This window comes from Pseudonaja textilis, chromosome 1 (genome assembly GCF_049901715.1).
Source record: "Pseudonaja textilis isolate UNSWEBS1 chromosome 1, rPseTex1.2, whole genome shotgun sequence".
In the NCBI taxonomy this organism is placed as follows: domain Eukaryota; kingdom Metazoa; phylum Chordata; class Lepidosauria; order Squamata; family Elapidae; genus Pseudonaja; species Pseudonaja textilis.
Window position 1 is genome coordinate 159,617,869 of NC_141990.1, and position 20,686 is coordinate 159,638,554.

Here is a 20,686-nt window from a genome sequence, read left to right on the forward strand (position 1 = left end):
TGTTTGTTGCAACAGTTTAAAAACTCCCAGTTAAATCCTGCATTATTTCTGTCAGATTATAATTTTATTTTACTTGTTCCACAAAGGTATGACATAACTTACTTTAAAATTTGAATGTTTTTAAAGAAATGCATCTCTTTCTTGTGCCTATAACAAACCTGGGACATTTTGTTTCTGTGGGAATAACATGTATATAACTTCCTTTGGATTGACACAGCACTGTATATCACCATTTACCTGCATTGGTGATATAAAACATTTCCAGCACTTCCAAAATCTTGGATTCTGGAATCCTGTCACTTAGAATGATGAATGTGCATTTGAATGTTTGTCAATGTATTCAAATGTTTGAAAGTGTAATAGAGTTTCCAAATTAGTTTTAGGATGACAAAGGGAGGGATTAACTTTTATCATAGGCTTAGTTCCAATGAGAAGTCCAGGGATTCCCTAGACCTTTAATCAAATTTTATCTTAAAAAAATGCTAGGCAGTTCTTAGAATCATCTGTCTTGTTTTCCTTCTTTCTTCAAAGAGTTATTCTCTCCCTTTTCATATTATTTTTGTGCCATTTATCTATTTAGTGAAGCACGAATTCTGTCCAATTTTGCAAAGCATGAATTATTGTTGAGTTTAATAAATGATTTCCAGTCAAATGACATTGGAATGTTATTACATCTTTTCTCCTTCACAGGATTGATTTGGTAAAAGAGACGCAGGTTTAAGACGATCCTTATGTGGGAAGAAATATCCATCTGGTTCAGTTCCAAGCCAGGAAAAAGGCACTGGAGACAAAATGGAGGCTGATTGGAAAGAGGGACCATTTATTGATGAACAGAAACACATGTTTGTGGTTCTGGTGCAGCTGACCACATGAAGTTGAGAGTGAGGGGTTTTTATACCTTCTTTAAGCTTTGCACTTGAGCTTCCTGTTCCTGTGCAAGAACATGTATTCTATCGGCTGTTGTCAGACTGCCATGGGACCATGTAGTGGTTATGTAGGGTCATAACTGGCTCTGTAGGCAAAGTACAAATCTGAGATCTTTGTCTGAACTAAGTTTGGTTGAAGTTTCTGAGAGTGATGCAATGATTCCTATTGTGGGTTAATAGCTTTATCCTGTGTTGGACCTTGAGCGATGGCTGCTTCTAATTCTACCATTCTGCCTTTGTTTCAAAATATCCTGTCTTAAATGGATTACCAAATCAGCACTTCTTTTTTCCCCCCAACTTTTACTGGATTTTATGTTTAAGTATACATAATGTCAATACATGAACAGTGTGGTCTCTGGGTATAATTCATTTTGATATAAACAGCAATAATGATAATCATAATGGTTATTATGTTAATCAAACTTATATAATCCTAGTATTAATATACATGGTTTTTAAGAGTAGTTATTCAATATTTCAATGTTCCATTTTAATGCCAATGATATTATAAGCATACATGATAATACTATCTTTCAACCTCTGATCTTTTCCATCAAACTATTACTTATATTCTGTTATATAAAAATTATAACTACTAATATTCCTATTTCTCCAGAGTATCCACCCGAATCCCCATCTCTCTTTCAAAAATATCTTTCAGGTTATCTGATTCAATTTTTAAATCTCTTAAACAGTGGTGGAATTCAAATTTTTTTACTACTGGTTCTGTGGGAGTGGCTTGGTGGGTGGGGCAGGGGAAGGATACTGTAAAATATCCAGTCAGATGTGGTATTTGCAGGTTTTCCGAACTACTCAAAAATTCCTCTACTGGTTCTCTAGAACTGGTCAGGACCTGCTGAATATCACCTCAGCTCTTAAAGTACTTTTCCCTTGGTTTATTTCATCAGTCATTATTGTTTTTATCATCTCCTTCTCATCTTCTTGCTTTGTTTCGTGGTTTGTCCATTCTATTTTTCCTTCCGTTCTTTCTGCTATCTCGTCTTTTTCCTGGACTCTTTGATCTTCCCATATATGCCTTCCATTAGGGTCTTTATCTCTCTGTGATTCTTTTCCATAGTATATTCTTTTCCATAGTACCCCTAATGCTTTGAAACATCAATGCCATTCTCTTGAAATCTCACTCCTTTCCCTTGATGGAGCATCTTGTCTTAATTTAATAAGACCAGCTCTTACTCAAGTCCAAAAACAATATATTCCAGTCCAATGTTACTTCTCAGAAAGTTCAATAATCATAGTTCTTTACATCTCAGTTATTAATCAATTCCATTTAAGTAGTCCAGTCAGCTTCCGCAAATCAAGTCACTTTATTTTACTTAAGAATCTTCCTTATTCTCACAATAGAGTAATAGAGTAATCATAAAGTAGATAGTTATAGAACAGTAAGTGTCATTGCAGTCCTCCAGATGAATGTTGTTTATTTCATCAATTTTTTTTCTAAATTTGTAGGGGGTCTGGTATATTCCATTCATCACCCTCAGTTTCAGCATTGTTTCAAGTTTTATAGATTTGATTAATGCAAATTTAGTTCAATTTATGGTAGCAAAGCTGGCTATTCAAGTAGATTCAAGTTGATAGTTTCAGCATTTTATAATGCCTATCCAAAACAATGCCTGCTCAATTTTAAAATCCAATTTTCTATGCTTTAAAAGGTCTTTAGCTTTTCTCCTTTTAGTTCCTTTCTTTCGGGTCTAGGATTTTTCTCTCTATGGTTGTTTGCCACTTTAAGTTCTAAGAGTCTTTTTTCCTGGATTTTCCTCTTTCTTTTTTTCTTTAAAGATAGGGTCTAAATAAAAAGGAATCTTCTCACCCAGCTTCAATTGCTGTTCATCTACACCACTCCTGCACATTTTTTTGTTGACTCAGCTGTCCCAGCTTTGTGGATGAGCGTGAAGAGGAACTGTCCAAGCTCCTCATTGTGGATGAGAGGAAAGAAGCCCTGGGTGAGGCAGGATAGTTGCTGCTCTCCACGACCTGCAGGGCACCCCTCTTTTTTTTTTTCATAATCCTTACAGGGTGGCTTTAGCTCCTTTCGGAGCCCTCCAACAGGGAGAACTTGGCATGGGAGCATGGAGACCCACTCTTCACATCTGATATCGCCATGATGTCAGCTGGAAGTCCAAATCTGCATTTCTAAAAGCTGACCTCAGTATCTTCTGGGGGCAGGGACTTGAGTCTGCTTTCTGTCTTTTCAGAGCATGTTTCTCCATTTCTCCTTTAGGGAAATATAACATCTTGCCTTTTTAAGGAGCAGGGGTGGCTTCCCACACTTAGTTATGGAAACCCATTGGGTAACTTTTGCCCACTCATTCTCTCTCAGCCCAGTTTACTTCACAGGGTTGTGGTGGAGGGAGTGCTATGATCAACACATTGAGAATTAATAAGAAAGTGAGTTGTGTGTGTTCTGGAGAGCAAAATCTTACCTTGGGAAAAATGAGTGGGGTCAAGGGACTAGGCAAAGCTTAGCTCTGAATGAGCTATGTATCCTTCCAGGCAGAGAACAAGTGACTATCGCAAGACAGAGGCATTTGCAGGGAGCAAATGAGAAAACATATTTTGCAATATGTAAATTCTGTCCCTTGCTTCTTTTCATGTAATATCATGATACAAAAGGTACAGCTTTCTTCCTCTACTGGTATCACAATTTATAGTTTGATATTTTGGCATCATCGTGCTGATGAACCTAGTCCTGTGAAAAGGAGATAGGAAATACCTTGTGATTAACAATCTCACAAAGGGTAAAGGCACAGGCAGAGAAGGGTAAAGATCAAGATCTGTGACCCCATTTCATCTGATGCATATATTTCTAAAGTGGGTTGCTAACAATTATACTTGTTTCTTGTTTGTTACTTTTTTGACTTGTGTTTTTTTCTCTTGTGTTACTATTTTTTGTTTATGTGATATTATGTGCACTGTCTAGGTAAGGTAAGGTAACAGAGGCAGCTTAGAAATTGATTAAATAAATAAATGTAAATAAATAGGGCTTGCAGAGGAAATCATTGCTTCTTTATTTACATTTCAAACCTTGAGATCAATTTCAAACCTTGAGAAAATTGTGAGGTGCTAAAGAGTCAGTGAAACTATAGTCACATTTCCAATAAAAAGACAGGAAAATTCTAAGTGGACGGAAGACAACATTTTTAAAAGTGTGTTGTCATTGATATACTGACAGGCTGATTTAAACAAGGACTAATTGAATAATACTGTAGTGCATTGTCTCTAAAATTAGCACAATTTTCCTGTTAAGTCAGTGCATGGGGAAAAACATCTATTCTACTTATAACTTTGATGGAGATAAAGATCCTTCTGTCAATCAGAAAAATTAAGAATTCTATTTATCTTCATTCAATTTTTTACAGAGCAGCATGAATATATATTTTCAGCAATGCTCTGCTTTTAAATGTAGCTGCAGCTGTTGAACCCCAACGTTGATGAACAAGGCTACAGCTAAATTTTTTTTTAAAAAGGGTCAGTCCAAAGTGCCAGCAAAATTCTTTGTAGCTGGTGTGCCTTGGTTAATGAGAAACAATGAGGATTGAGAAATCCCATTAGATACAAGCCACAAACTTACTTTCATTTTAAAGCAAAAAAGCAGAAGGAAAAATACATCCAGGATTCTCATAAATCTAAAACAAGGACAAGCTTCCAACTAGAATAATGTCAAAATTAGTGGAATGTGTTCCCAATTTCTCTGAAGGAAACAATAAAAAGGTAAGTTCTACATAATTTTCTTTCTAAGAAAACCTGTTGGGTTGCTGTGTAAAAGACGAGACAATTATGAAACCCATTTTTATAAGTAAGTTTTATAGTCCTGAGCTGTTTGAATAAACTATAAAGTGTAAGGAAAATGATCTTGACAGAATTACACAGGATTGAAGACAAAAGAGAGTGAAGCATTTTTAAAGATCCAAAATAACCAGATAACATTTGAAAGTGACTCAGCAAATACCTTCCTAATTCAATGAACTCTAAGAAGGAGAAGGTGACACAACACAACCACACTTGCAAAATTTTATTACTACAATCAATCACAATAAAATGTAATTCTGGTCTTCCTGTGGAGTTGATTTCATAGTCTGGTTCATCTAGTGGAGCTGACAGAAGCGTACCTATCATACCTATACGATCAAATATATTGGAAATGTTTCACAAGTCACTGAAAATAAGCCTTCTATATCTATGGACACTAATATCTGTGCAACAAGATTTTAAATTAGCATGCATTAATAAATTGCATATATCATGAGGTACATACCACTGCTGATAAACTACCAAAGTGAGTGAGGGCTAACTGCTGGTAAACTACAAAGAAAACATATTTTGGGAGATGTGAAGCATTATCTTCCTACAAAGTAACTAAGAAAAAGACCATGAGGTGAGGTTAAACTTTTTTATTTTTATGTGGCATAAATATTTATTTATATATTTTTCACTTAAAAAACAGAAACCAGCCTTCACTTTAAAACTATCTAAGGGAGAGATGGGTTATTCTGATACCAAACTAGGCAATCAGTGCTGTGCACAAGAAACAGTTTCATTCACTAGATTAGGAATTGTTGTCTTTTGTAAGAGTTCCTCAACTTGATTAATTTACTCTTGAGTTGAGTCCTAATCAGTGGATTCTACTATAAGTGTTTGAAGTGATAGGGGAAGGTTTATTCCTATATTCTCCAGGGTAAAATGAATTAGACTAATTGTAAGAGCATGACAATCTAGTTTCCAATTAAGGCAAGTGATTGTAATTTACTGAGGTATATCAAGTGCTTCCTTTTCAAGCTCTTTGTCTCTTCTCTGCTACAGGTGATAGATGAGATTAGCAAGGCCATCTCTCAAACAAAGGGTTGCCTCCTCTTGGATGTAGATGCAGGCTCTTCCACTAATCGGACCGTTTACACCTTTGTTGGAAGTCCCGAGGATGTTGTTGTGGGTGCATTGAATGCAGCTAAAATTGCTTTTCAGTTTATTGACATGGCAAAACATAAAGGTAATCAGAGAAGAGGAGCCAAATTATGACAGTCAATGTATGAGCAAAAGGACCTGGGATATAGGGGTGTAACCTTGCAACAACTCTGATCATATCTCTAAATGGTTCAGTATGAAAGTTCTCTGGGTCCTGACCTTTTAGATAATGCCATATGCGAGATTTGTGATTTTGGAGCCCAACCTCAAATCACTGCTCAGACAGGAATCTTGAATAGCCTTGATGAATCTCATAAAAATATTGTAAAACCAAAGTGCAATATTATACAGATTGCTGCTTAGAGGATTTGTAAAAAGATAAATATAAGATTACCTAAGTAAACACTTCCGTCCTTTTTTATACAATGTGTCTTTATATTTTTGGGAAGATTTGAATGTGCCACACTTACAAATATTGATGAAGAGATGGATTGACAGGCGTAAAAGGTGTGTGATTAGACAATTAGACTGCTTGGCATATGAATGTGATAGACACCAATGTAGAAATATAGAAATGTGTATCATCTCCAATTTGGCCAAGTCTTGCCTCAAAAGAGTAAAATTTCAGGAGAAAGATATCCATGTTTTGCTTCTTTTAGTAAGAAGGTACGACCCTGAATTTGTGACATGCTACGCGTTGCTTGGAACTAATGTTTCTGAAAGCAAATACACAAAGGTTAATCAGTTACTTTCCCCAGACCTGACAGTGTTCATCAATGTTAACTTGGTCCTTTAGTAGTTTTCAGGGTCCCCAACTCCAACAGGTCTGGCGCGTATGGCGGGCAAGTGAGTGAAGCTTCATTTGCACATGTGCGGGATCTAAATTGTATGCAAAACCACCAATACCCTGGTCCATTGAGAAATTGTTTTCCATGAAACCGTTACCTGGTTCCAGAAAGGTTGGGGACCACTGGTATAGTTTATTCAATATTTCCCAACAAATGAAAACAAAACATACTTTATATTTTCTCTGTTTTATGACTACTTTTTCCTGAGCTCCTTTCTGATTTTGTTACACATTTTAATGCTTTGCTTTTGTATACAGGTGAGCATCCCCGAATGGGAGCTCTGGATGTTTGCCCATTCATTCCTGTGAGGAACGTTACCATGCAAGAGTGTGTTTATTCTGCTAATCTCTTTGGAAAATGTTTAGCAGATGAATTGCACGTTCCTGGTGAGCCTATCATGGAAAAATAAGATGGGTCTGAAAGACTGCAATGACTAATCAATTTCAATTTAAAATTCTATTTGACCATTCACAGAAAGGAGCCTTTGTTTTGTCTGTGATCTTTTTGCTCAGTGATAACATGCCTATCAAATTTGAGTAAAGGTCTATGCAGACCTTTTGAGGAAGTCTCTTACTCTGCTGTGATGAAGTTCTGAATAGACTATTAAATCTTATTTCCTTTTCCTATATGAGCAATAATTAGTGCTCAGTTTTGTTCTGAAGCTGCCAGTATTCCAGTGCTGGAGAACACTTAGTGTGAAGCCAGAAGATGGCACTGGAGTTCTACTACCACACCCATAATAGGCAAGCACTGGGCTATCAGCCAAAGAAGGACATTCCAATTCATGCTCTCTCCCCCATTTCAGTGAAGCAATCCTGTTTTCCCATAGGTAAAATTATTTTAATTTTCAGTCTCTAAATTTTCTTCAGGCAAGGCCTTGCAGATGGAACCCCTGACTTTTTTTTTTTTTTAGCCTTGCTCTACCTTCTAAATTATGATATGGGGTTGTGGATAGAAGCCCAGGGAAAGCAAATGGCAGGTATAAAAATGATAAAAAGGGAATGGGCTCCTGAGAGAAAGGAAGGCCTTCAAAATCTCAACTGGACTATCAAAGCCTAACATTATGCAGCGCAAGTTAGTACAGCTACTAGGCCTCCGATCCATTCTTTTGATGTACCAATAATTTCTTGCAAACCGGGCTGTTTAGATTTCAAGATGACAACTCTCAGTTAATCTAGTCTTTATTTGCAGTGTACCTATATGGTGAAGCAGCTCTGAATGAGAGCAGAAGATCTTTGCCTGCTATTCGAGCAGGGGAATATGAAGCTCTGCCTGAGAAAGTAAGATAACAATAGTATTTTTAACATTAGCTATACTGGGGTGTCAAACTCGATTTCACTGGGGGCCTTATCAGGGTTGTGGTTGACCTCAGGGGGCCGGGTGAGTGTGGCTGGGGTGGGCATTGCCAGTTCAACATCACTTGTGTCAGGGGGCGCCTGTGAAGGCCCGGATGTCTCTAGTGGAGGAAGGCAAGACCAGGGCAAAAGCCAAACTCTTGTCCACCAGAGGACGCTTGCCTCTCAGGTCACACAGAGGACCCCCGGATGGCAGCACAGGCTGCCCAGAGCCCTGGGCAGTGGAGGGCAAGTGCCCAGCCCAGCCCTGCTTCCCCAAGGGGGCACCTGGCCACACTTACCTCCTCCTCAAAGCTGCTGCTACTGTGCTTGCTGTCTTTGGCCACGTTCCTCGTGGTGTGTGTGGAAGAGCAAAGTCTGTGGGTCAGAGGGACGCCCACTCCCTCTTCTTGCGAGGAAGCCTGGATTTGTAGCCAAAGGATTCTCAGCAATAGTATGGGAGACCACCAGGAGAGAAGGGGGCAAGGGGATGGCAAAAAGGCAGCAGGGATGCTGGTGACCAAGTGCTAAGACAGCACTTCCCTCAGACCCTCCCTCACTCTCATAATCTTCCTTCCTTCCTTCCCTCCCTCCCTCCTTCTCATACTTTTTTTTAAATAGAGTTTTATTTGGGTTTTCACAAAACATACAAATAAAAATAAAATATCTTTTTTTGAGAACAGCATGCTCCCGGGTTATCACTTCTCCATACAGACATAAACTCAATTCATACATACATACATATTCATCTTATGTATTCTAATCCATATCTTATAACTATTTTCACAGTTTTCTCAATAGTTTTTCCCCTTTCCTTGCTTTCTGTAACCTTATTTTTAATTATCTCATTCCTTTCTAAGTTCAATTACATATCTTCTTCTAATTTTCAGTATCTTTCTAATCAATATTTTTATACTTTTGTCTGTCCTGTTTACAATTTCATATTTTCTTTTCTCATAAAACACATTTTCCCCTGTAATTACTAGACTGGAATGTAATATCTTTGTATCTTTTAATTATTATCCATTGAAATCTTGTTTAAAGTTTAAATTATGCCTTTACAGTTATACCATTCGTTTTCTGACCTCTATTTTATAACACATAACTATTATCAACCAAATTCTGCTTGGTACATTCCCTTAAAAATACACACTAAGTTCTTGAAAGAAAAAAAAAGATTATACAGTATATGTATATATTGTATATATAGTGATATTGAATTGGCCACACCCAGTCAATAACATGACCACCTAAGCCACGCCCACCAACTAAGCCATGCCCACAGAACCAGTTGTTAAAAAATTTGAATCCCACCCCTGAATATATTGCTATCATCCATAGAAGAACAATCTTTTCTGATTTTGAAATCACTTCGTGTCAAATCATTTCCATAGAATGTTATTGCCCAGCAAATTATAACATTTGGCAAAGAGCATGTTCATAGTATTAAAGTAAAAGCACTCTTTACTTTCTCTCCTCTCAAGCTAGAAAAGGCAGAATGGACTCCCGATTTTGGTCCTGCAACCTTTGTTCCAAGATGGGGAGCCACTGTAACAGGAGCACGAAAATTCCTCATTGCATACAACATCAACTTGCTGTGCACAAAGGAACTGGCACATCGGATAGCACTTAACATTCGGGAACAGGGCCGTAGTAAGAACCAGGTACTCCAGGGAAAGTTGGCTTGTAAGTCTTCCAATTCTGCACTCCAATAAAGTCTTCAAAACAAGACTAGGCAGACATCAGATTTGTGGGTCCTGCTTTTTTTTTAAAAAAATACATTAGATCAACAAATTGGAATCTAGTACAAAAGGTCAAACTTGTTTGCTTTTCAGAGTCTTCTCTGTTTCTCACTTACAGCCTGGGCGGTTGAAACAGGTGCAAGGCATGGGATGGTATTTGGATGAAGAAAACATCGCTCAAGTCTCTACAAATCTGTTGGATTTTGAAACCACCCCTCTTCATGTGGTCTATGAAGAAGTTTGCAAGGATGCCAAGGTGAGTGGTACAAAGATGATCAACTGAATGAATCTGAGATTGGGCTGAAGTGGAGCAAAATGCACTGGGTTTGGGAAGTCCTGTCTGAAATTCCCCCCTGGAGCTCTTTTATTCATTTTTACGTAACTGTCAACTCTTCAAAGTAATCCAAAGCAGGAAATCAAAATCATGGATAGTAATACTATTTTTATTGTGACAATAGATATTTGACAACAGAATTTGGCTAGTTGGAAAGCACTTATTCCCACCCCACCCCCATTAAGTTTATTTAAGGAACATTCAAAATTACAACAGATATCCAAAATTACATTACAACCCTGCTTCAAAGTTGCAACATCCCTGTGGTTATTTGCCCTTATGACTGACCACACAGATGTTACAATGCTCCCCACCTCTCTCCTCCCCTCTTGCCATGATTTCGCAGTGCTTAGGCCTCCTCTCCACATGTCCATCACCCATAGCAGTTACCTTTTGAAGTTCTCTGGACCTGATAACGGGGAAGGAGGGCAAGCCATGTGTTCCTGGGCTGCACAGATCTGACCGCCATTTTATTCTGCCTTCTGTGGGACAAAATGGTGATCAGCAGACAAACTGCTTTGTTTTATTGCCTTAATGAGACGTTTCTGAATACTGCACAAAAACAAAGCAGATTGTCAGCGTGGTTGCCATTTCATCCCGCCCTCTTATGGTTGGTTTCTTTTGTTGCCTTAAGGGGTCTGCACGGTGGTACAGAGGCTTTTGAATGCTGCAAAAGCTTCTGCAGAGCTGCACAGTCCTTGTTAAAGCAGCAAAATGAAGCAATTTGTTCCTGGGCCACACAGTGGTGACCTGAATGCAGCTGCCATTTTGTGGGTAGGTGTCCACTCTGGGAGCCACACTATGCAGCTGCACAAAGAAGCAACCCATTTCAATGCTCTGGAAAGGCTCAAAAGTTAAGTGAGGAGGAGAATGTTAGGCTTAGTGGAATGGGAATTAGTCCTAAGGTCTGTGGGGACAGGTAGGAATGGGAAAAGACCTAGGGGAACCCAAGGAGACCGAAGGAGGAATATGGCAATAACGTGTAACAATGTTGTGGCAATGAAATATTCCAATTGTTGTAAACTAGTGATGTTATTGGAGTGATGTATATAAATACAGCAGCTAAAAATGAAAAACAGTTTTGGGTAGATCTGCTAGAAGGAATGCTCAGAGATGATGGTAGCTGCTTACATTTTGGGTTATTTCCTGATCCAGATCTAGTGCCTCAGCCAGCCTCTGTGGACATGGCTCCTGTGGCTTCTTGGACTGTAGGCTGACTAGCTATAAAATATCTGGTTTTATTTCTAGGATCTCAATCTGCCAGTGGTAGGATCTCAGCTAGTGGGACTGATTCCTAAAAAGGCCATGTTAGATGCAGCAGAATTTTATATCAAGAAAGAAAATATCTTCATCCTTGAGGAGGAACATAAAATTAGACTGGTAACTTTTGATATCTATTTATATCTTGATTTTATATAACAAAAAAAAACCCTCATGTGTCCTATAAAATGCATTAAGTTCATTACCTTTTCAAAAATAATTCAATCTGCAGTGAATGATTTTCCTTTAATTTCTCATGACAGATATTTCTAAACTCTTAGTTTGAAGATACTTTTTATTCCTTTGTTATCACCTAACCTACCTAGAGAATGGGATCCCACACTGTAGTAAATGTGGCTTGTTTGATTTTATCATGTTGTGTAAATCTAGTGAACTGTGGTTTATCTAGTAAATCATTATTATGAATATGGCTTAGGCTTCAAGTAAACTACATCATTGTTCTAGAATGTCACATTTTGATATTTGATACATAAGAATTTAAATTTGTTGAAGTACTTTTTGTTGTATGTTTACAAAATCCACATGTGCTTTCCATGACCCTGTTCCTAGATGACTAGAGCCAAATACTGCTCAAGCTGCTCAACCTTCTGCCTATGCATAATTCACTTCAATTTCTTTGGTTTTGGGGAAAGACGATTTTATTTTATTTTCTGAAAATTGATTACTAGATCTTTTCCCTGAAAAACTTCATCAAACTATCTGAGAACAACTGGATATCTTGGCAATAATAAGAGCAAAAGTGGAACATTCAAAGCAGCTATTTTTGCAGGATAGAAATTTGGGCCATGTGAATTGCATCCTATTCTAATTCTAATATAGTTTTTGAATGAGCTAACGAAAATAAGCAGCAATCTCATTTCTCTGAGTATTTCTCACAGTCTAATGCTGGATTTGTTGATTTATTTCATAGTCAAAAGATGAGGAAAAAATAAAATAATGATCTGTGGCAAAGAGACCAGGTCTGAAACTTGTATTTCTGAGTTTCCTCTCCTATCTATCCATTCTGGGTTTCCATTCTAGATCCAGTTAGCTCAAGTTAAGCACTTGAGCTAAGTATGCTTAAGTGGGCAATAGTTGCCAGGGTGAATGCATTGTGATTTTACAAGTATGGATTACTTGCTTGTCAAATGGATTTCACGAAGAAATGGAACAGGTTGCACTGGACTGATTCAGAAGAATAAAATCAGTAGTCACCGATCTGCAAAACCCAGGTGCTACTGTTCCAGTATCTGTCCTGATGGTGTTTTGTTCAGTGTAATGTGAACTGAAAAATAAGGGACAGAAGACCCTCATTTGTTTCAAATGCTAATTTCTGTTTAATAAGATAATCATCTATGAATTTGTATTCTTGAATCTCAGGTAATTAATCGATTGGGCTTGGATTCTTTGTCTCCATTCAGTCCTAAGGAGCGCATAATTGAGTATGGATATTTTCATTTTCTCACAGTTGGTTGTATGGTGATAGTGTATGTTTGAAGACTTTGGCTGGATGGATGATATATGGATTTCTAATATAATGAAGTCGTATTATGTGTCATATAATGAAATCCTTAGCGTGCTTTTCATCCATTTATATTGTATATAAATAGGTCTTAACTTATGGAGCCAGAAATAAAAGTGCAATTTGGAGAAACAGACATTGTCTGCTACTTCTTAACTTTTTCAGAAGAATAGCCAAGTTTCCAACAAGCATGTTGTGTATCTTAAGCACAAATTAAAAGATGTAAAACATTTCATTTCCAGTTTATAATTATGCAAATATGTATTGCATCTGTTTAAGATTTCATTAAATAATTATTTAATTTAATTATATGCTATTTAATTCACATAACACTATGATCCCAAAGGGTCTACTTTTGCTTGGGAAACTCAACACCCTATTCCAAATGAACTAATAGTTTTCTGTCTCAAATAACCTCTTGTTACTTTGGATCATTTCCCGAACCAAAGAATCTCTATTCCTATATCCAGCAGAGATATCAGGGTACACTCCTTTCTTGACTTCACTTTGTTTTTAATCAGCAGCATTTTATTGTACCAATAGAAGAGAATATCTGTACATCAGGCTGAATTGTGGGATCCTTGGTGTTGTCTAACTTGGTGGTTTTCTTGCAGGCATTTCTTTGCCAGACTAGGTGCACCGATGATGTTACCTAGTCTGATAATGAAATATCTGCAAGAAAAACCCCAAACTCAGAGAATACCAAGGACCCCTTAGCATTTTATAGTTTGTGAAAGTGATTTTTTTCAAATGCTTTTTACCTTCGGAAGGGACATGGTGAAGGATGACAGAGAAAAAGACAGTCTGGTGTCTTTGTCTCTTCACACTTTTGTGCAGAAAGTTGGTGCAAGATCAGCTGCTCCTGGAGGAGGATCAGTATCAGCAGCAATATCATCTCTGGTATGTAGCTACCGGTACTTCAATACCCCATTTTAAAACTACTGTCCTAAATAGTGATTTCACATAGGACCTCTTCTGTAATGGTGATATACAGTAATGCTGAACTCCACCAGCAAGATTTGAAACTTGAAAATAAATTGCTCTCAGCAAATACTGAGTGCAAACTTTTCCTGTTTTTGATAATCCCTGGAATTACTTATTCTGTATTTTTGGTTGAGTGTAGCTAAATAATTTGCCAGCCAAATGACATTGAAATCAGCCTCTGAGGGATTTTTTCCTCAGGAAGAGTATGAGCCATAGATGCACAAATTCCAGAAATTAATTCAATCAATTAAACTGTAATTGTGCTTATGATCTTCCTTCAGCTTTTCTTTACTTTGCAGCTCTGTGAAGATAATAATGTTACTTTTTCATCATCATTTTAACTGTGAACTGTTGTTAAATGCTACAGTCGCTAAATGAAAACTACCTGGAATTCAAAATAATATGGATATCAAAAAATATTAACAAATGTCCCATAATCAGATTGTTATGTGCAATTACTTCTTCCCAGAACATCATTACATCACAGTTTTAGAACAAAATGTTTTAATTGTTGTTTTCCAACTGTACATTCATTCCTTTTCTATACAAAGCTATAAGGTTTAATAAATCATGTGTGTGTGTGTGTGTGTGTGTGTGTAGATGTGTACATACAGACATATGATATGCACAAACACACACATATGTATTTGACACTGAAATGTGTCAAATGGGGTAAATTCCAATTCCAATTTACAACAATGACAAGAAAAATTTAACAAGTTTATTTGGAGTAGAATAAAACATACTAGTTTCAAAAAACAAATGTGGCCTTGCTCTCCCAACTGTATTCTAGTTTTAAACTGTATTCTAATTTAAACTGTAAACATGTAACCTGTATTCTAGAACAGACTGTTTGACAGCAGAATGTTACTATCGGAAGGAGCTGGCCTAGCTAGTGGGCTCCATATGGTATAGGGAGACAAAAGATGAACACAACCTGAAAAACAACTTATAAAATAAAGGTTGAAAAAAATACAGAACTCTTCACAGAAAATAGTGCCCAATAATTGTATCATTAGTCTTTTGTGAGAATACTTTTCATGTTGGAGATGACTACAGTAAGAAAAGTATAATTACATGTGCAAACATGGAATAGACTAAAGACAGAGGAAAATTTTGATGTACCTACAAATTGCTGGAAGAATAAAATCTGACCTTAGAAATGAGGCATATTAAGAAAATGACAGATCCTTATTGACAATGAGGATCACCTATATATAACCTCCTAATTAATTTTGATACAGGGATAGAAAAAATGAAAGTATTTATGTTAAATTGGATGCAAAACTTCAAAGACATTGTCTCAATACAACAATGGGAAGACTTATTGAAGAAGCTATGATTTGAGAGAAAACTAGTGTAAATTATCTAACAGATGGTATACAACTCAATAATGGCCAAAGCAGGCAAATTATATGGTAATCAGTGCTGGAAAATGCCACAAGATAGAAGAAGCATTCTGCCATATGTGGTGGATATGCAAAGTATTGGAAAGACACAACACCATTCAGAGACTGTCAGGATTAGAGGTGGATTGGAGAAGGTGCACCAGGATGCAAGAGGGTTCAAGAGTTGGGGAAGGTTCCCAAAGTGAACAGGTATTAGGTAAGGAAGTCCCTCTCCCTCTTTCTTTCTCTCTCTCTCTCTCCCCCCCTCCCCTTCCCACTCTCCTTCTCCCGCTCCCTCTCAAGCAGTTTTTCTCCCCAGTATTTTGATGTAACATAAAAAGTCCCTGTCTTCTGGTGAAATTAGGAAAGTGTAGACATCTTGTTTTTTCCCCTTTCTGTGTGGCAAAGCCGTTTCAGAGCATCAGGTCTTTCCTTCTAGGGAGCAGCACTTGGTTGCATGGTGGGGTTAATGACATATGGAAAGCGTCAATTTGAAGAGCTGGACCCGGTTATGAGGCAACTCATACCCCCGTTTCATCAGGCCATGAATCAGCTAATTGCTATAGTAGACAGGGACTCCTTGGCATTCAGCAGCTACATGGTGAGTGAAGCGTTCATACTTTCAGCAAACCTGTATTTTGTGCATCTTGTATCTTTTGACAGGAAGAATGTGGATGGAATTGGGGAGTTGTTTGCTTTTTGCTTAATGAGGGCTGTATTTTGGGAGGGAAAAGGTGGAGTGCATATGAAAGGTAAGGTTAAAATAAGTTCTGGGAATCTATCTTAGAGCCTTACCCTCCATGCCTATCCTATATTCCCTAGAATAATAGCCTAAATATGTGTTTCTGTTCTCTACAGGATGCTATGAAACTTCCTAAGCAGACCCCTGAGGAGAAAGAGAGGTATTACCGGGCCTTTTGTTCACATGAAACTATAGTACTTGCTTTCATAGCAGTTCAGAACTTGCTCAAAGTGTTCCAAGATGTTCCAAAGTGTTTTGGTGGAATTCTATGATTTCTTGTTAAAGTTCTTAGTACATCTAAATCATAAGTGATCTGTGAGTGACTGAATCTTAGTTCGCCTCATAAATCCAGTCTAAGGTTGTTTAAAAAAAACTTGTTTAAGGTGCAGCAAGACAAGGAGTGCAACATTTGTCCAATGAGCTGCCTGCAGATCAGCTGACCAGCAGCAAAAAGCAGGGTGCTCCTTTGTTTCCTTCTCTCTTCATATCCAAATGGCTGACTTTCCTGTGTGGATGGAAGTAAAAATGGGCTTTGTTCCCTGAGGCTGGTGAGAAGAAGCAAAAAGTCTTAGGCTTCCTTCTTCCTGCCTAAATCCAGGCTGCATTAGGAAATGATGCAAATGGTTATTTTGCAGTGGAGAAAGCTCCATGCAGTGTCCACTATTGAATATTGTAACCAATGTGATCTTTGAAGACAAATCTTTTTCTATCCTACTCTAACTGTCAGACTGCCCTTTATTAAATTCTGTAAATAAATGCTCAGTGAGTGGCAATATTTGTTTACTTGTTAATCTAGTATATTTTATGCTATACTAGGGACTAATGTTGTGGTTTCCTATGTTCTAGCCCAGTGCCTCAGCCATTACACCAAATTGGGTCTCATGTCCCATGTAGGGCCAAACAAATTTTCATAGCAAATAAGAATCAATAGTTTAGCTTCATAAGTTGTAAAGAAAATAGTAATATTTCTACTTTTCAAGATAAAGATGTTTTTAAACAATGAAGAGAAAAGAAGGAAAACCTTATGGGGGTGAGGAAATGAGGTCTTGCTTCACACAGCGGAGAAATAGTCACTGAAAGATGTAATGGCTGAATGGATTATGAACTTCTCGATATAAGGATGGCTCAGACTACTGTTGCATTAATTGCACAATTGTAAAAGAAAAGAAACCAAGTAGAAAATATAGCAGACCTTCAGTCCAAGAGGAGACAGCTGTATAGGACAATGACCTGCAGCTAGTAGTCTGGTAGTTCTTAATCTGTTTTTACTGCAAGATAGATGCTCTGATAGCTGCTTCTTTTGGGCTTCCCTGGGGCAAGATAATCCTCCCAGATTTATTTCATTTTTTAATTATTCTGTGTCTGCAGGCGTACAACAGCCATGCAGCTAGGCCTGAAGAATGCTGTTGATGTCCCTTTCTCCTTGGCAGAAAAAATTAACTCTTTATGGCCTTTTTTGAAAGAAATGGCACAGCATGGAAACATAGCCTGCAAATCAGATATCCAGGTATTTGTGCTGCCCAGAGGACAGATCTGATCTTCAGTTGTGTAACTAGTTATTTTATTGAGCTGAACTCTTGCCACAAATTTGTTGAGGCCATAGTTGACTGCATGAAGTTGGTAGATTCCATTCCCCCTGGTCACCGGGATCTCTTCTTCTGTTACTGGTTTTAGGTGGCAGTTAAAGCTTTAGAAGCAGGTGTGTTTGGGGCCTATTTCAATGTCATCACCAACTTGAAGGATATAACAGATGAAGATTTCACTCAACAGGTAGGAATTGTTCACATTTGCTTAAAACTATGGACAATTTAGCATTAGTTTGTATTCTTAAAAGGCTGAAACAGTTCTGCAGCTATGTTAAGATTGGTTGAGATTATTTGAATGGTTCTGGGTGGTGTGAGTTGGACTGGTAACTCCTTTGCTAGACTCTGGTTTTTTTTTACATTTTTCTCTAAGATAAGAGACACTTGACAGAAGGTGTTTCCCAAATGACTTAAATGATACCATTCTTAAAGTCAAGAGTTTCAAACACAGTTTCACAGTTAAAGAAAGTCTAAAAGATAACATATGATACAGTTTTTAGACAGATGTCCCCAGGTCTAACAGTCATTGTCCCCTTTCTCAATTTTAGTTTGAGTTCATGCTTTGTAACTTATTTGTAACTATGCCTTACTTAGTTCAAGTATGGTAGGGAATGAATGCTTCACCATAGTAACTCAAAAAATTCACTAAACGTCCCCCTCATGATGAAGACCTCACTTCCCTTAGAGCACTGTTTCTCAACTTTGGCAACTTTAAGATGTGTGGACTTCAACTTCCATAATTTTTCAGCCAGCATTCCTGGCTGAGGCATTCTGGGAGTTGAAGTCAATGTATCTCAAAGTTGCCAAAATTGGGAAATAGTGCCTTAAACTACTAAGACTACTTGTCAGGGATTTGCCAATTTTAACTGGTCTTTTGAGTCAAAATAGTTTTAAAAGAAAAAGCTCCCACCTCACCCTGTTATTGTCTCATGTCTCCTTCCTCAGCCACCCCTATTTTTTTTCTGCCTGACTGAATATAGGTATCTGTTATTTTGCTTTATTGCTTCACACTAATTGGCTACTCTTGAGATATACATGCTGTGTTTAAGTCACATTTTATGCATGGTAATCACTATGGCAGTTGATCTACAACATTCTATTCTGAGAATCTGATCTTCCTTTTTTATTTTGCTATACTTATATATTAATATATTTATGCTATCATTTTTGCATAATCTTATCATATAGTATTATACAGTTTGAAATCAATCCAGGAAAAAGTGCTTTTCTTACTGTATCTGGCAACTGAGTTGCAGAGTCCTCACATAATGTGTCCAAATAGGATAATTTGAGCCTGACTATGCAAAATACTACTCCATGAGTAATTCAGGACTAAAGTAATAAATCTCTCTCTCTCTCTACCCCTCTTCCCCCTCCCTCCCTCCCTCCCTCTCCTCCTTCTTCTGCAGATGCACAGGAATATTTCCTACTTCTTGGAGGAAGCCCAAAAGAATACAACAGTTATCCTAGATAATTTGGACAAGCGGGCAACATGAAATATTGTATTTACAACCAATTGGTTAAACATATAAAATTCTTATATATTGTACTGTTTAGCTACATTCAGACAGATCTGATCCTTTTGAGAAAAAGAAAAATATATAATTTTCTAACCTATACATGCATGAATTTTGTTACACATCCAGTTTTTCTGGTGTGATTAAAAGGGACCTCTTTTTGTTGCCTATTATCCCATCTTAATAATCATGATAGCAGTATGAAGGAAGTTTTCAGTGACACATCTATGTTCAAAAGTCTTCTGTATAAAGCTTTAAAACTACTAAAAATATTAGCTATATAGCTATTGTTTCAGCCATTATGCCAAAATTGTTAGATTAAACAAAATTTCTGATAGGAAAATACTGAGACCTCCAGCACAATCCTTTGGTTCATTATTTAAATGACAAGTGTATCTTAGGCGGAATTTTGTAAAGTGGAAATAAATCATGTTGTCCTCAATAAGGACTGGTTATGAGGAGGGTTTTTTGTGTCCTAATATATACATCAGTGCTTCGATATATATACTACTGTGACATTATGATAATGGACAGATGTACTGCATTAATTCTTATCCTAATTCCCTTGTCTCATTATGACACTTTCTCTTTTATAAGTATATACTTTCATAATTCTATGAAAAATTGTTTGTGCAGTAATATTTCAGCTGACTAATGTTATCTGATATTTGGAGGTCTTTGTTTTCCAAAAGTTGGAAGACAGTCTAAGCCTTTGTATATGGACAAAACAAGCCCCATGCTCTTTCAGGGAGAACCTGAAGGAAAACACCCTTTGCAAGCCGGTATGAGACTTCCATCTCCAGTGGGAAAGATGAGGAGGGCAGGGGTTACTTCTGAGGACATTGGCAGCGTCAACTCTCCCATCATGGAATGGAAGGGGGCTTGTTTGGTTCTGTTTTTGTGTCTCAGGCTGCAAAATATTTTGGGGCTGCTCTGGAGAGGCAGCTTCAGCTGTCTCTCATCATCTCCCATAGCAACCATTCCACTTGTTTTCCATCTTGATAGGGAAATGAATATACACTGTGTTTATCAAGCACTTTAAATCAAATGATTTTTTTCATTACTCAAATTTTGTCAATGAGTGGGCCTTTTCAAGGTGCCTATTACCTCGTGGGAATTGCTAATATTTTGGTAGATACTCAAGATAGACTGAAAAATAAGATGCAGTTCAGTGGTTCTACGCTTAGGAAAAACCAAAAGCAGTTTATTCCAAAAGAAAAATAATAAGTCCTTAAACTTGTATCTAAAACTTCCTTTGTTAGTATTGATGAAACTCATCTGATGCTATAAAACTTGTTGATCCAAGTATTCCTGAAATAGCAGAAAAGCTGTTAATGAACAATATTCAAAAGTGAATAGAAAAGGAAGTGTGCGTACCCAAGGCTCCTTTCAAAGACGCCACATTCTCTTTGAGCAAGGTGGTTATTCCTCATCTCTCAGAGCCCTAAACCTGACAGAGACCCCTGTGTTGTGGTCTCCTTCCAAGCAGAAATTGTACGCAGCAGAAGTATGAATAGTTGATCTACTCCCCAACTGTTCATTCTGTTGTGGTCTTTTAGTGGAGCTGTCTTTAGTTATTAATACATAAG

The 20,686-nt window shown here is 37.4% G+C and overlaps 1 protein-coding gene across 1 annotated transcript; it reads left to right on the forward strand.

Annotated features, from left to right (window-relative positions):
- The first annotated feature begins 4,524 nt into the window (after positions 1 to 4,524).
- On the forward strand, positions 4,525 to 19,542 carry FTCD (formimidoyltransferase cyclodeaminase). The gene is made up of 14 exons (XM_026707799.2): positions 4,525 to 4,655; positions 5,745 to 5,928; positions 6,949 to 7,077; positions 7,883 to 7,971; positions 9,510 to 9,689; positions 9,886 to 10,023; positions 11,350 to 11,481; positions 12,742 to 12,803; positions 13,654 to 13,783; positions 15,695 to 15,856; positions 16,114 to 16,157; positions 17,366 to 17,504; positions 17,672 to 17,767; positions 18,990 to 19,542. The coding sequence occupies exons 1-14, from the start codon at positions 4,602 to 4,604 to the stop codon at positions 19,074 to 19,076; spliced, it is 1,626 nt and encodes a 541-aa protein (XP_026563584.1). The 5' UTR covers positions 4,525 to 4,601; the 3' UTR covers positions 19,077 to 19,542.
- The last annotated feature ends 1,144 nt before the right edge of the window (positions 19,543 to 20,686 follow it).

Coding starts and splice junctions, on each gene's coding strand:
- FTCD (XM_026707799.2), top strand. CDS start 4,602: ATGTCAAAATTAGTGGAATGTGTTCCCAATTTCTCTGAAGGAAACAAT. Junction 9,690..9,885: donor AGGGCCGTAGTAAGAACCAG/GTACTCCAGGGA, acceptor TCTCACTTACAG/CCTGGGCGGTTGAAACAGGT. Junction 15,857..16,113: donor TGGCATTCAGCAGCTACATG/GTGAGTGAAGCG, acceptor TGTTCTCTACAG/GATGCTATGAAACTTCCTAA.